General features: G+C 48.7%; 1 protein-coding gene across 3 annotated transcripts in view; it reads right to left on the bottom strand.

The window, feature by feature from the left end:
* The window catches only part of PTGIS (prostaglandin I2 synthase), a 45,093-nt gene that overhangs the window by 10,621 nt on the left and 19,177 nt on the right, over positions 1-15,295 (bottom strand). For all 3 annotated transcript variants that reach the window (XM_081255199.1, XM_081255198.1, XM_081255200.1), the window contains exons 5-6: positions 14,435-14,586; positions 5,751-5,932 (exon numbers count right to left, since the gene is read on the bottom strand). In XM_081255199.1, the coding sequence (XP_081111325.1) occupies positions 5,751-5,932; positions 14,435-14,586 (334 nt within the window). The remainder of the gene's footprint in view (positions 1-5,750; positions 5,933-14,434; positions 14,587-15,295) is intronic.

Here is a 15,295-nt window from a genome sequence, read left to right as displayed (position 1 = left end):
ACCTCCCTCTTGGTAAAATGGGAATAAATACGTGCCCACTCCTGGGGCGACCACAAGGAATATGAGTGACCCCCACAGGCTGAGCACACGGTAGGTGTTCAGAAGTGGTCTCCCTCTCTCACCAGCCCTTCCCTCGGGTTCGAGAACCGATGGAGGCCTTGGACTCTCTCTGAGATTTCCTCCAGAGCCTCAGGTCCGGCTGAAACAAGCAAGGTCACTTGCTGTCCAACACTTAAACAGCCAGGGGAATGCAGGCGATAAATAATTCAGCTTTGGGTTAACTCAGTGCCAAGGCCATTTTACCTGCCCAGATGGTCAGATGCGGGCCACCACTCATTAATTACAAAGCAGGAGTGGGAAACAAGGCTGCTCGGTTAACTCTGCTTTCAGGAAGAAGCTGTGGCAAGTTAGGGAGGTGACGGAGACTGCTTTCCGCCCAGCTGCACCGATGTGTGAGCGTGCGTGTGTGTATGATCACACAGCCATGAGATCTTTAGTCCACTACCCTGGAAGCTGAGTGTTCTCCCGCAGGACGTGGCCTCAGTTTACCCAAGAGGACACTTCTGTCTAATCTCCCTCCCTCCCACTGCAGCCAAAGTCCACCACCCAGCAGCGCCTGTGCTCTGTTATACCTTTTCTGTGAACGACGGTACCTGACCTCCAGGGGGCGTGCACTGTGAGCCAGACCCGGTGCTCAGCGGCTCACGTGCGCCACCCTGTGGCCTCCTCTCCGCACCGTCAGTCAACTGGAGTGGGGACACGTGCAGCCCTGCCTGCCCCGCACCACTCCCCTGCCTTTGGGTAACAGCAGCCCATTTTCCTTCGGAGAACTACCTCCACTTCATGTGAAGTCCAGTGGATGGTCTGGGGTGAAACTACCCCCTCCAGACCTCAGGTGTGACCATGTGACCCCAGCCTGGGCCACTCAGTCAGTGACGGACTCAGAGGGGACAGGTGACCTGGGCTGGGCCAGTGGATATCAGACTTGGGGTTTGTGCTGGAATTCACGGGAGAAAGAATCCCTCCTCCATGGTAACTGCTACCACCTGGGAAAGCCCATCTGAGGCGTGAGAGAACACAGAAGTGAGGGGTGGGAGATCACAGATTACATTTATTTTCTTTTTTGTGTGATTAAAATTTTTTTCTAAGGGAATAAAAGAATACTCTAAGTGCAAAGTAGATCCTGGATTGGATCCTGGAAGAGAAAAGGGACAGTAGTGGAAAAACTGGGGAAGTCTGGATAAAGTATGGACTTTCAATTAATAGTAATGTACCAATGCTGATTTCTTAGTTTTCCCACATGCACGGTGGTTCTGTAAGAGGTTAACACTGCGGGGAGCTGGTGAAGGGTATCTGGGAACTCTCTGTACTATCTCTGCAACTCTTCTATAACCTAAAATTATCTCAGAATGAAACTACTGGAGGGGAAAAACCCAATTCTGTGCACAGCTATTATTATTACCTCCTCTTTTTGGATGGTGAAACTGAAGCCCAGAAAAGAGAAGTGATCTATTCAAGGTCACACAACTAGTCAGTGGCAGAGCTGGGATTCCACCCGAGTCTGTCTCACTCAAAACACTGCTTTTGCTTTTCATCCTCACGTTGCAGTGCCTCCACGATCACGACCGCGATCATCTCCACTGAGCAGCTGAGCATCTGTAAACCCCGTGCCCGTGCAGCTCCCACAGTCCGCCTCCCCCTGGTCAGGACCACCCAGGAGTTCCTGCAGCCGTGGCTGCTGAGGCCAAGGCAGATGTGGAGAAGGAAGAGAAGAATGAAACTTGACTGATGGGGCCGCGACAGTTAGCGGCGTCAGTCCCAGCATTACCGTGGTCAGCAGAGCCGCCCATTGCCTGACAGCTCAGAGCTGGCAGAGCAGCCCGGACCATGACGGGCCCCCAGGGGCGGGCCTTGGGGAGCTCTCCTCCCTCCGCCCACTCAGCCCACCCCAACCCAACCCACGTCCCCTAAGAGCCAGCCTCTTCCCCTGCCTGGACCTTGGATCTCAGCCCAGCAGGCCCTCCTCTAGTCCCTGGATGCTGGAGCCCCCCTGACCCCTCCATCAGCCTAGACCCCAGGTCTGGGGTTCTGGACTCACGGAGCCTTTTCGAGGATCCTGTGAGACGATGTTTGTAAAGTGCTCGGTCGGGTGACTGGCACAGGGTAAGCGCTCAATAATATCTTTTGAAATGATTATTCCTCACTCGGATCTGACAATAGCAATCCCAGCTACCATTTCTCAACCCCTTGGAACACTTTCCGCAGCCGGCCTCTGGGTGGCGCTCCCTCCGAGCTCCCCTCCCTGACGGCTCCTCAGCTCCCTTGCTGGCTCTCCTCATCTTTCCCACCCCCACACTGGAGAGGCCCAGGGCTCGGCCCGCTTCTCCATCCACCCTTGAACAACCATCTCTGTACTGTCAACCCCGCAATGTGTCCAGCCTGGACCTTAACCCTGGACTCCAGACTCTTCTCTTCTCCAGGCGCTCCTACCTGCCCGCTCTCCACCTAGAGCTCAGCATGCCCCAAACAAACCCCCGACTTTCTCCCCCAAAAGTCACTCCTTCCACCATCTTCCTCAACTTCAGCCTTCCTGCTGCTCACACCCAAGCCTGGAGTCATCCTGGTTGACATCTTCTCCTAATGTCCCATCCAAGAGCAAAGCCTGTTGACTCTACCTGGAAATATGTCCAGAAGCCAATCACTTTCCCTTCTGCCCTCTGGTCCAGCAACATCCTCTCTTGCCTGGATATTGCTGTGGCCTCCTCCCTGGTCTCCTTGCCTCCACTACAGTCTATTCTCAGCAATGTAGCCAGAATGACCCCTCTAAAGCAGAAGGCAGGCCATGTCACTTCTCTGCTCAGAGCCTTTAAAGGGTTTCCATTTCAGAGGAAAAGCCAAAAGTGCTCCCCATCGCGTTTCCCTGGTGGCGCAGTGGTTGAGAGTCCGCCTGCCGATGCAGGGGACACGGGTTCGTGCCCCGGTCCGGGAAGATCCCACATGCCGTGGAGCGGCTGGGCCCGTAAGCCATGGCCGCTGAGCCTGCGCATCCGGAGCCTGTGCTCTGCAACGGGAGAGGCCACAGCAGTGAGAGGCCCGCGTACCAAAAAAAAAAAAAAAAAAAAGTGCTCCCCATGGCCTACAGGGTCCTGCATGGTCTGGCACCTGCTACCTCCCTGCTGCATCACCCTCATCCCCACCTCAGGGCCTTTGTGCTTGCTGCCCACCCCTCCCCCATCCTACACAGCTACATGGCTCACTCTCTCACTTGCCTTGAGGCTCTGCTCAGTTGTCACCGTCTTGGTGAGGTCTTCCTTGACCACTCAAAAAAGCAGCCCCTCCTTGCTCCTGCCGCCATTCCCTTTCCCTGCTTTATCCACTCTCCATAGAACTTATTATCTGTAATACATTTTACATACTTACGTGTTTAGTAATTGTCTGTCTTCTCCCACCAGAATGTCAGCTCCTTAAGGGCAGGGGTCTTTGTTCTGCTCACTGCTCTCTTCCCAGCTTCTAGAATGGTGCCTGGCGCACAGTGGGCCCTCACTAAGTATTTCTTGAATATGTTTATTGAGCACTAGTTACCTGCCAAGCACAGTTACAGGATTTTACATGGACTGCTTCCTTTCGTCCTCCCCACAATGCCTTGAGGAAGGTCTTGCCGTCTCTGTGTTACAGAGGAGTAAAGCGAGGCACTAAGAAGGGACTGACTTGCCAAGAAGTGGTAAAGTCGGGATCCAAGTTCAGGCAGGTTGTTCACAGAGCCTATGCCCCAAACGACTGGGCAACCCAGCCTCTTGGCCCTACTCTCAAAAGACTCGAGATCTTGAAGGGTCTTCCAGCTGCCTGAATTCTGGACGCTGCCAACAACTCAATCTCAGAGGACACCCTGACCCCTACCCTTGCCCAGTTCTCCTGGCCCCGCCAAAGGCTGTTTGCCGGGCTTGCTGCCACTCAAGCCCCCAGGCCAGCATCCAGTTCTGCTGACAGAGGTCATTTCCATAGGGGATTCTGGGGACAGTTTGGAGTCCCAAGTCACTGCCCATCAATATGTTATTAGACACTAATGGGGCCCCAACTGCTGATTAAACCCAGCCCCCAACCCTTCCCAGCCTCTGCCTGCAAGGACAGTTAATGGCTCTGGGTAAAAACTAAATGTAAGTCGTAAGTCAATGGGAGAGGAATTACCCAGAAATGTCAGCCTGTGTAACTGTCACTGCCGAGGTGGGGCCCAAAGAAGGAGGGGGCTCAGCGTTGGGGCGAGGCCAGCAGCCAGGCCTGGAGATGCAGCATCCTCAGCCCTGCTTTCTCTCACTCCAATATCTAGTCCTTTACCAGCTTCACTGGCCCTGTCTTCCCTTGGTTTCCAGAATCTATCCACTTCTTCCTCATCTCCATGGCCACCACCTGGTCCTGCCACCACTGTCTCCTCACTGGTGTCCCTGCCTCTCAGATTCTGTCCCTCCTCTTCTCAGAACCCTGCCAGGGCTCCCACCTCCCCCACAACAAAATCCCAAGTCCTTAGTTACTAGGCCTCACAGGGCCCTCCATGATCTCTGCCCTCGTTCCCACCACCCCTCCTCACTCTGCTTCGGCCACACTCAACTCCTTGCTGTTGCCCAAACACTTGGCATGATCCAACCCCAGGGCCTTTGCACATGCTGTTTCCCCTTCCTAGAATACTCTATCTCCACATCTTCCCCCAAGTCCCCAAATCTAGATCTTTCTTATCATCCAGGGTTCAGCTCAGTCATCTCCTCCTCAGAGAGGCCACCCTGGCCAGAGTAGACCCCCAGGACCTATCTAGTCATGACCCTGTTTTATATCCTGCATATCAGCATCTAAAATCACCCTATATCTCTTTCCCTGATGTCTGCCCCACCCCTGCCCCTGGCTGAAACAAAAGCAACACAAAGCAGGGTTTTTGAGGTCCATGGTAAGTACTCAGTGGAACTTTTAAATGAGTCTTCAAGATAACTGGTCTGCATACTTCAATAATCTCAAGGTCGTGAAAAACAACAAGAGGCACCAAAACTGTTCCATATCAAAGAAAACTAAAAAGGCAGAATGACTAAATGCAGTGTGTGATCCTGAGTTGGACGCTGGACCAAGATGAGCCATAAAGAATAGTATTAAGACAACTGGCAAAATTGGAATGTGGACTGTATATTAGATAATGATCCTGTATCTGGGTTAATTGTCCTGAATTTGATCACTGTGCTGATCAAATGATGATGTAAGGGAATATTCTTGCTCCTAGGAGATGCATGCTGAAGTAATTAGGGGCAAAGAATCATGATGTCTGCAACTAATTTGCAAATGGTTCAATAAGATACGCACAGTAGGAGACAGAGAGAAAGCAAATGTGGTCAAATGTTTAAAACTGGGGAATCAAGGTGAAGTATATATGAGTTCATTAAACTATTCATACAGCTTCTCTGTAAGTTTGATGTTTTTCCAAATTAAAAAAAAATATATCGAATGAATGATCCTGTTCATGAGACTGTCTGACAGGTAAGAGTGTCAGGGAACTGGGGCAGACAGCTGGGTGTGTGTGCACCTACCCACAGCCATACTCACAGTGGCACACTCTCACACATGTACACCTACATGCACCCAGATGTGAGCGCCCATGCAGGCACATGCATATGTACTCGCAGGCATGTGCCTGATGGCACACACGCACATGAGTGCACACACGACACACAAGCACTCATATGCACAACCTCACGTCCACACCTGCACACACCCACCTGTGTGGCCCAGAGCTGCAGCACCAGAGCCCGCGCCTGCATCTCCTCTGACACGCCCATCTCCTCCAGGTGCAGCAGGTAACTCTCCAGCCATTTGCTCCGCTGGGCCCGAGTGGCCAGCCTGGCGGGGGACAACAGCTTCCACAGGCGACCTTTGACCCTGCACACCTGGTCCTTATCCCCTGCAGGGACGGAGCACAGAGGATGAGGGTTACAGATCCACCTCCAGCCCAGGGTCCCACAGCCCTGACCTCCCATTAGGCCAAGGGTCTTCCAGGTGTCACCCCAGGGGATGGGGAGTTCCTGTGGGAAACAGGCGACAGGCACCCAGCCCTTAAATGCTGGCCTGGCCTAGAGGAGGTACTCCATCAACATTTGCTAAATGAATGGGCTTCTCAGCACAGCAGGGGGAACAGGGAGCCACATTCTCCTTTCCTGGGGTCTGATCCCAGAGGAACACCAGCCCACGTGGGCGGGGAGACCCTGAGAGCACACTCAGCACAGCATCACTCAGGGGTAACAACCAAACTGACCACCAAGAGGGGACAGGTTGGTCTGGGGTCTCAAACTCAACTACCTGCAGGAAAGGCAGGTAAAGCGAATGAGGGAGGAGGGACAGGAAGGGGCTCAGCGGGAGGGTCGGGTGGCTCCACTCAGCTCCACCGACCAGCCCAGCACAGCCAGGGAGGCTGGGTTTCTAGAAGAAACTGAAATCCAGATGTTCAGGGGGAATCTTCTCATGTGTTTTAAAGTTAGCATCTCAGTAAGAAATTTTTAATCACCGCGCAGGCCACAAAAGCATCTCAAGTTAAACTGGCTCACGGATCACCAGTTCGAAAACACCATTAAATAAACAATGGTGTGTTTACATTCTGGAAAACTGTGAAGCAGTGAAAACCAATGAGGAAGTCCTTTATGTCCAGCCCTCACTGGGCCCACACAGGCAGACCATTGAAGGAATAAAGTCAGATGTTTATTTATTTATCGTATTAATGCTACAAGATGATGCTGTATTGACATATATATATGTGCAAATATAAGATTTGGTTGTTCCAAAATCACTCCTTGGAAAAGGGGGAGTCGCTTGGATTGCTACAAAATTCCACAGTACTAGAAACTCTCTCATTGACTTTTTTGAGCCACAAAGCAGTGTTTCAGGAAGGTCCATCCACCCAGTGGCTCTAAACCAGGCTGCACATTACAGGATGTAAAATGTAGGCAAAACTTATTTAAGTACATTAGTTACGTTTTCAAATAATATGCTCCATATGCTTTTCTTCAACCTCTAGACACTTTTTCAGGTGACATACTTCTCAATTTAAAGCAATGAGGCCAATTGTTCATCTGAAATACATGATTTTCCTCTTTCCCAAATTTTCAGGTACTGGAGCATCACCAGGCAGGTTTAAGTCTCTGGCTGCTCAGGTCCCCACCCCACCCCCACCAATCTCATCAGAATCTCTGGGGGTGCGGCCCAGGCACACGGAGATTTTAAACAGGTGGGTGCAGGGTGCAGGGTGCAGGAGGTGCTGAAGCCACCTCAGTTGATGCTGGTTCTAGATGCTTACTTACAGGACCGATCTGGTGAGATTGCTAACAAAAGGAGGTAAAGGGCTTCCCTGGTGGTGCAGTGGTTAAGAATCCGCCTGCTAATGCAAGCGACACGGGTTCGAGCCCCGGTCTGGGAAGATCCCACATGCCGCGGAGCAACTAAGCCCGTGCGCCACAACTACTGAGCCTGCGCTCTAGAACCTGTGAGCCACAGCTACTGAGCCCGCGTGCCACAACTACTGAAGCCCGCGTGCCCAGAGCCTGTGCTCTGCAACAAGGGAAGCCACCGCAATGAGAAGCCCGCGCACCGCAATGAAGAGTAGCCCCTGCTCGCCGCAACTAGAGAAAGCCCACGTGCAGCAACGAAGACCCAACTCAGCCAAAAATAAATAAGTAATTTAAAAAAGAGGGAAAAGAATCAAAATAAAATAAAATGAAAATTTTTAAAAAAGGAGGGGAAATTTAACACAGATTTAGAAATGACTGGCATTTTTTTAACGTCCAACAGCACAAGTGCAGGTCTTGAATGTCACTGTGAATACAGCTTTTAAGGATGACTTTCAAAAGCAATGCAGTATGCAAAGACAACCGACAGAATGGGAGAAAATATTTGCACATCATACAGATACTTGTATACATCCATGTTCATAGCAGCATTATTCACAATAGTCAAAAGGTCGAAATAACCCATGTCCATCAATATAGATGAATAGGTAGACAAGAGGTGGCATATCCATACAATGGAATATCACCCAGCCTTAAAAAGAAGGACATTCTGACACATGCTACAGCAGTGGATGAATCCTGAGAACGTTATACTAAGTGAAATAAGGCAGACACAAAAAGAGAAATATTGCATGATTCCACTTACACGAGGTACCCAGAATAGGCAAATTCATAGAGACAGAGAGTAGAATACAGGTTAATAGGGGTGGAGGGAGGGAGAGATGGGGAGTTATTATTTAATGGATACAGATCTTCTGGTATGATGAAGAACTTCTGGAAATACATAATGGTATGGCTTCACAACATTGTGAAGGTTATTTATTGCCACTGAATTTTATACTTAAAATGGTTTAAATGGTAAATTTTATGTTATATATATTTTACCACCACTAAGAAAACAGGAAGATATGTGAATGTCATTTGGCAAATGAACCAAAGATGGTGGTGTATAATAAAACATTGGATTGGCAACAAAACAAGTAAAAAAAAATATAGCAGCAATTTGATCAAATCTGCTTAACATTTGGAGAGCTCTTAGAACAGTGCAGGATACACAAAATCTTACACAAGAGTTAGCTATTGCTACTCTACATTGTTAGAAAAAGGCAAAGTGTCTATCTACATCAGTGTGCTTACTATGCATTTGTGGGCAAAAGCACAGGCCTAATAAACATTAGCTATATTATTAAACAAAGCTTAATGAATGTTAGTAAATTATTAGTCCAAGGAGGATATATTCATGTATTATTTCTATAAGTAAGAAATAATAATAAATTGTGAGATAACGAACACCCAGTTTGCAGCCATAGAGACCCAGGTTGAAATCCCAGCTCAGCCCCTTCCTAGAAGGATGATCTTGGGCAAAGCACTTTGTATCTCTGAGTCTCAGTTCCCCATCTGTAAAATGGAGGCAACCTGGCTCACAGGATCATTAGGAGGACTCAAAAGATCACACACAGAACACACTCTGTACTGGCAGGGGTTTGGTAAGTTGTACTTGCTACATTGCTGCCATTTTTATAAGGTATTATCCATCAGCCCCAGTGTAACGACTCAACACTGTGAATCAGAACTGGCCGGCTCATGTGACTGGTAACTTGGTCAGAGGCAGGAGAAACAGGTTTGATGTCAGACGTCCCATGCTGTGTGGGCTTGGCTGAGGCCCGGTCCATCTCTGGGCCTCAGTCTCTCCATTTGTAAAGCAAGAGGCCTAGGCATGGAAACACCTCTGACCACTGGAGACCTGAGGGTACAGTTCAGAGAGGCCCCCAGCGGAGACATTTTTTTTTTTAAAGTCTTGTGTTTTACCTTTAAAATGCATTTGACTTTTGCATTAGACCCTGTGATTCTTTAATATAAGAATGCTTTCTTTCCCCCAAACAATATTTAAATAAATAATAATAATCCAGTGAAATGATTATTCCAGAAAGAAGCAGTATGCTTAGCTTGGGGCTCTATTTAACTCCCTACTGCCCCCCAACTCCCTCCTGTATGAGAAGCACCAGACTCAGTGGTCTAAGGGTCTCCAAAAGGGTCAATTTTCTTTTAAAATGTTTATATTTCTAAAAGCAGAGGAGGAATAATGCATGCAAATGGTAAATAACAACAACACCAACAATAATAGTAAAAGAAAAAGAAAGAAAGAAACTCTAAGAGTTCAAATGGGTGTAAGATTCTCTCCATCCCATCTCAGCTTTCCCAGAGGCAAAAATCTATAAATGTTCCCACATTTAAACACAAACACACACACTGCCCATACCCTCTGTTCTGCACCTTTTTCATAACAGTAGATTTCATCCTATAGCAGTATATCCCATTACTTTCTACAGTTGTATAGTTTTCCTTTGTGTGAAAGCATAATTTATTTCATCAGCTACTACGGGGGACATTTAGGTTGTTTGTAGGGTTTGCTAAAACAAGTGACATGCTAATGAATATCTGTGGATCCGTAGACACATGCAAGCATTTCTGTGGGGTAATTCCAAGAAGTGGAAGTACAGGATCAAAGGAATGTGTACTTTATATGTTGATAGGTTCTACCAAATCACTCTTCGAAAGAAGCTGCATAGCCTCACATGCCCACAACCAGGTCTGAGGGCCGTTCTGCACCTCAGCCTCCAGTCCCTAGCTGAGAAATCTTCCCCAACATCGCCACCTGCTGCCCACACTGGGAAATGCCGCCTTCCCATACCCATCCCAGAGCTGCTCCCAGAAAAACAAGGAGAGTTCCCCTCTGCATCTACACAGACTCCCCTGGAGCATCTGTATGGAGGAAACGGCAACAAAGAAACTACTCTTTCCTGGAGAAGCAATCCGTCCCGGCACGTGTCAGTGCTTTATGCACTAGATTTTGCAGTCAGACAGACCAAGTTTCCATTTTGCTGGCTCTGCCACCTACCAGCTGTGTGTCTATGACAAGTGACTTCACCTTTCTGAGCCTCAGTGTCTTTACCCGCAAAATGAATTTAATAATACCAACTTTCCAGCACTGATGGCAGGATTCAATAAGATAAGGAGTTGTCTCTAAAAAGACATTACGAGTCATGAACAGGCAACTCACAAAGAGGAAAAGCAAATGGCTGGTAACACTAAAAGATGTTTCATCACAGTAGTCAGTGAAATGCCCATAAACCCAGATGCCCTTTTTTGCCCATCAGATTGGCAAGGGTTTCAACACCGATAACTGCATGTTGACAAGGTGGTGGGAAAATGCAAATTAAAACAACAAGTTACCCACCTCTGTCCATTAGATTGGCAAACAAATGGAAAGACTGAAAAAATCTGCTGGGGAATGAGCAGACTCCTTTCCTTTGGGTAGGCGTATGAATTGCTCCATGGTTTTGGAAATGATGTGGCAACAGCTAATAAAAATTTTAGAGCTTCCCTGGTGGCGCAGTGGTTGAGAGTCCACCTGCTGATGCAGGGGACGCGGGTTCGTGCCCCGGTCCGGGAAGATCCCACATGCCGCGGAGCGGCTGGGCCCATGAGCCACGGCCGCTGAGCCTGCGCATCCGGAGCCTGTGCTCCGCAATGGGAGAGGCCACAACAGTGAGAGGCCCGCGTACCGCAAAAAAAAAAAAAAAAAAAAAAAAAATTTTAATGTGCATGCCCTTTGACCCAGCAAACCCACTTCCAGGAAACTGTTAAGAGAGAAATAAAGTCACCAGATGGTAGAAGAGATACAAGTACAAGGAAATACTATAACAGTAACACACACAAACAAGGAAACAATTATAAAAATATATCCATTGGAGGGAGAGGGCTGCCTAAATATTGACCTGCAAGAGCCAGAAAGATGTCTGGATTTTTTATGTTGAGTTATACATCCCTCTACTTTGCTAAATTCTTTTTTTTTTTTTTTTTTTGCGGTACGCGGGCCTCTCACTGTTGTGGCCTCTCCCATTGCAGAGCACAGGCTCCGGACACGCAGGCTCAGCGGCCATGGCTCACGGGCCCAGCCGCTCCGCGGCATGTGGGAACCTCCCGGACCAGGGCACGAAAATGCGTCCCCTGCATCAGCAGGCGGACTCCCAACCACTGTGCCACCAGGGAAGCCTGCTGTATTCTTTTTGCTTGAGTTAGTTTTATCATAGATTTTCTGGGGTTTTCTGGGTATAGCATCAGATTATCTGCAAATAGGGATACTTTTATTTCTTCTTTACTCATTCTTATATTGGTAATTGATTTGTCGTATCTAAGTGCATTGGTTAATGCCTCTAGAAGATGTTTGTATTGACAAGGGAGACTGTATATCGTTAGGTTAAAAAAATAAGTTGCAGTTAATAGATATAATCCCTTTCTATAAATACACACAGTGACACTTTAGATACATATATTTGTCTCCATTTTCAAAATAGAGTATCTCTACAAAACACTGTGAAGGGATACATCAGCATGTTAATGTTGGTTTCCATAGGAAGCTGAGCTTGGAAGACTGAGTATTATTACTTTTTACTGTCTACATCTACCGCAAGAATATGTTTCTTTTTTAATTTAAACAATCTAACGTGTTAAAGTTTGATTTTTAAAAATATATAAATAAATGAAATGGGGTCATGAGCTGTTGTGAGCACTGAATGAGACAATGTTTAACCTGGTATCTGGCACAAAGAAAATGCTCAACAAGTAGTGTTTTTTCTTTATTACCTCAGCCAATCCTAACAGCCACCTTCTAGGAAGATCCTACTGTTCTTCCCATTTTACAGATGGGATCACTGAGGCACATAGAGATTACATAAGAGCCAGTAAACCACCTCAAGCCACCTGAGCCCAGAGTCTGTCTCAACCACTGCCTTCAACTGCTCCTCCGGAGAAAAGACCTAGGGCAAAAAGAAGTTGATTAGGGACTTCCCTACTTTTAACTTCCCTATTCTTAACTACTGTGGCACAGTAGTTAAGAATCCGCCTGCCAATGCAGGGGACACGGGTTCAAGCCCTGGTCCGGGAAGACCCCACATGCCGCGGAGCAACAAAGCCCATGCGCCACAACTACTGAGCCTGTGCTCTGCAGCCCGCAAGCCGCAACTACTAAGCCCACGTGCCACAACTACTGAAGCCCGTACACCTAGAGCCTGTGCTCTGCAACAAGAGAAGCCACCGCAGTGAGAAGCCCGTGCACCCCAACGAAGAGTAGCCCCGACTTGCTGCAACTAGAGAAAGCCTGTGCGCAGCAACAAAGACCCAACGCAGCCAAACAATTTTTAATTAATTAATTAATTAATTTAAAAAAAAAAAAAAAGAAGTTAAGTAACTTGCCCCAAATCACCAGCAAGGAAGTAGCACAGTAGGGATCTGAATTCAGGTCTTGTTGCAAGTACCTGAGACCAGGACACACAGTATTTCTCAACTTTCCTACAGCACCTGTCATACATGCAGTGTCCCAGCCTTACTGGAGATTCAGATTCAAATGGACCGTGATGGGGCTGGGTGACTTGTCTTATTAACAAGGACCCCAGGGCTTCCTAGAGGGCTTCCCTTGTGGAGCAGTGGTTGAGAGTCTGCCTGCCGATGCAAGGGACGCGGGTTCGTGCCCTGGTCTGGGAGGATCCCACATGCCGTGGAGCGGCTGGGCCCGTGAACCATGGCTGCTGAGCTTGCGTGTCTGGAGCCCATGCTCTGCAACGGGAGAGGCCACAACAGTGAGAGGCCCGCATACCGCAAAAAAAAAAAAAAAAAAGGACCCCAGAGGATTCTTCTCACTGGGGAAGTCTGAGACACAGTGGCCAGGGAAGAATGCAGTCCAGTGGTTCCTATGGCCCTGGCACTCTGAATCCAGCAGGAAGCTCTTTACCAATATTGAGTCCACAGAAATGAATGACGTGGGTTTTTACAAACCGATGTGGAAAGTTCTAGATGTGGAGTCCAGTGAAAATGCTAAGTAGCAGAACAATGCCTCTCCAGTGTGCTATGTTGATGTTATAAAAGCACAGGGCTGATAACTAAGAGAAACGAAGGCATGTGCGCTCAGAAAGACATGCTCAGGAATGTTCGTAACAAGCTAACCAAACCAGAAACCAGAAACCACCAAGATGTCCATCAACCAGGAATGGATAACAAATTGTGGTTATTACGCTAATGAAATACTTCACAGCAACGAAAAAGAACAAACTATAGATACATTCAACCTGCATGAATCTTACACACATGAAGCTGAGTGAAAGAAATCAGACATGAAAGGGCACATGTTGTATGATTCGTTTTAAAGGAAATGTAAGAACAGGTAAAACGAAGCTGAGGTGAAAGAAATCCATACAGTGGCTAACTCTGGGGGGTGGATATTGACTGGGAAAGGGCATAAAAAGTTTAGATTTACCTCTAAGCTGTGCATTTAGGACATGTGTGCTTTCCTGTACATAAATTATACCTCAGTAAAAAAGAGAAATTAAAAACCTTAAAAATAGAAAAAAAAAAGGACACACAACTCTGTGTATGTGTGTGTGTGTGTGTGTGTGTTTAGAGAGAATTCTGCAGGACATAGTCCAAGCTAGAGTATAGGGGGAGTGGTGGGCTGGGATGGGGAGAAGTTGGAGAATTCTTTTATTGTTCCCTCTAACTTATTCTATATGCCTTGAATTTCTTATAATCAGCATAAACTACTTGTAAAAAATTCTAGAGCAAATTAAATCTTAAAACTAGAGAAGGAGCATACACACACACACACACACACACACACACACTCAAGGTCCCCAGGCCCCACTCTAGATGTGCTGTATCAGAATTTCCACCAGGAACCCCAGCTCTAGTCCAAGCCCTGCCTCCCCACTACTCTGCTCTTGCATACTCTAGTGACGGGGATCTCACTACCTTCAAGGGCATTAGAATGTCTTTCCTCCTATGTTGTCTATGATCCTCCCTCTCTGGGTCCCTCCATTAGCCCCACCATCCACCAGGGCCCCCATGGTGCTTACCCACTGACAGGGAGCCACGTGCCAGTTTGGGGAGCAGCAGGTCAAGCTGGCGGAAGGTGTGGAAGACGTCGGCTGAGTGGATGCGGTCCTGGGCCTGGCTCTCCTGGGTGTGTGGCGGTGCCTCGACACCGTACAGAGTCAGGTAGCCGGCTCTGGGGGCGGCAAACAGTTGGTCAGGGGGTTGTCTTTGGATACTCCCAGCCGAACCCTCCCAGGGCTGCCTACATGTTTTCTTCATTTGTACACCTGAGGAGCACCTAATTTTCCTGCCATGTGTCAGGGACCTCTCTGGGCCACAGAGTCAGCAGAGAAGAAAACAGACAAAAGCCTCACACCCTCATGGAGCCAACACTCTAATGAGGGAGACAGACCGACAGAGAAACGAATGGACGAGTCATAGGTCAGCGGGGGCTCAGAGGGAGGGACAAAGAGGGAGGGGGTGGGGAGGGGCTCTTGGTGACGGATGAGAAGGAGCCAGCGTGGGAAGAGCAGAGGGAGGGGCCTGAGGTGCAGGGAAGAGCCAACCTCCTGCAGCGGGAAGGAGGCAGAGTGCGGAGGAGCTGCCCGGAGGCTGGTGAGCAGAGCAGAGTGAGGGGTGGCCAGTGGGGCGAGATGGGGGCACCGATCAGGAAAGGAGGCTCCTGCCCCTGGAGATGGAGTCAGGGTGGGCTCCCTGGAGGAGGCAGGTCTGAGCTGAGGCCTGCAGGATAAGCAGGGGAAAGGGGTTCGGGCAGAGGGCACGGTCCCTGCAAAGGCCCAGAGCCAAGGGAGCAACCACAGGCAGGTCAGGGCGCTGCCAGGTACTGCTGGCCCAGGTGCTGGACTGGAGAGTGAGGGGCCGGGGCGGAGCGCCCTGGGAGT

Source organism: Mesoplodon bidens, assembly GCF_964165515.1.
Source record: "Mesoplodon bidens genome assembly, chromosome: 15".
In the NCBI taxonomy this organism is placed as follows: Eukaryota; Metazoa; Chordata; class Mammalia; order Artiodactyla; family Ziphiidae; genus Mesoplodon; species Mesoplodon bidens.
Note: the sequence above shows the minus strand (reverse complement) of the source record. Positions and strands in the feature narration are given on the sequence as shown.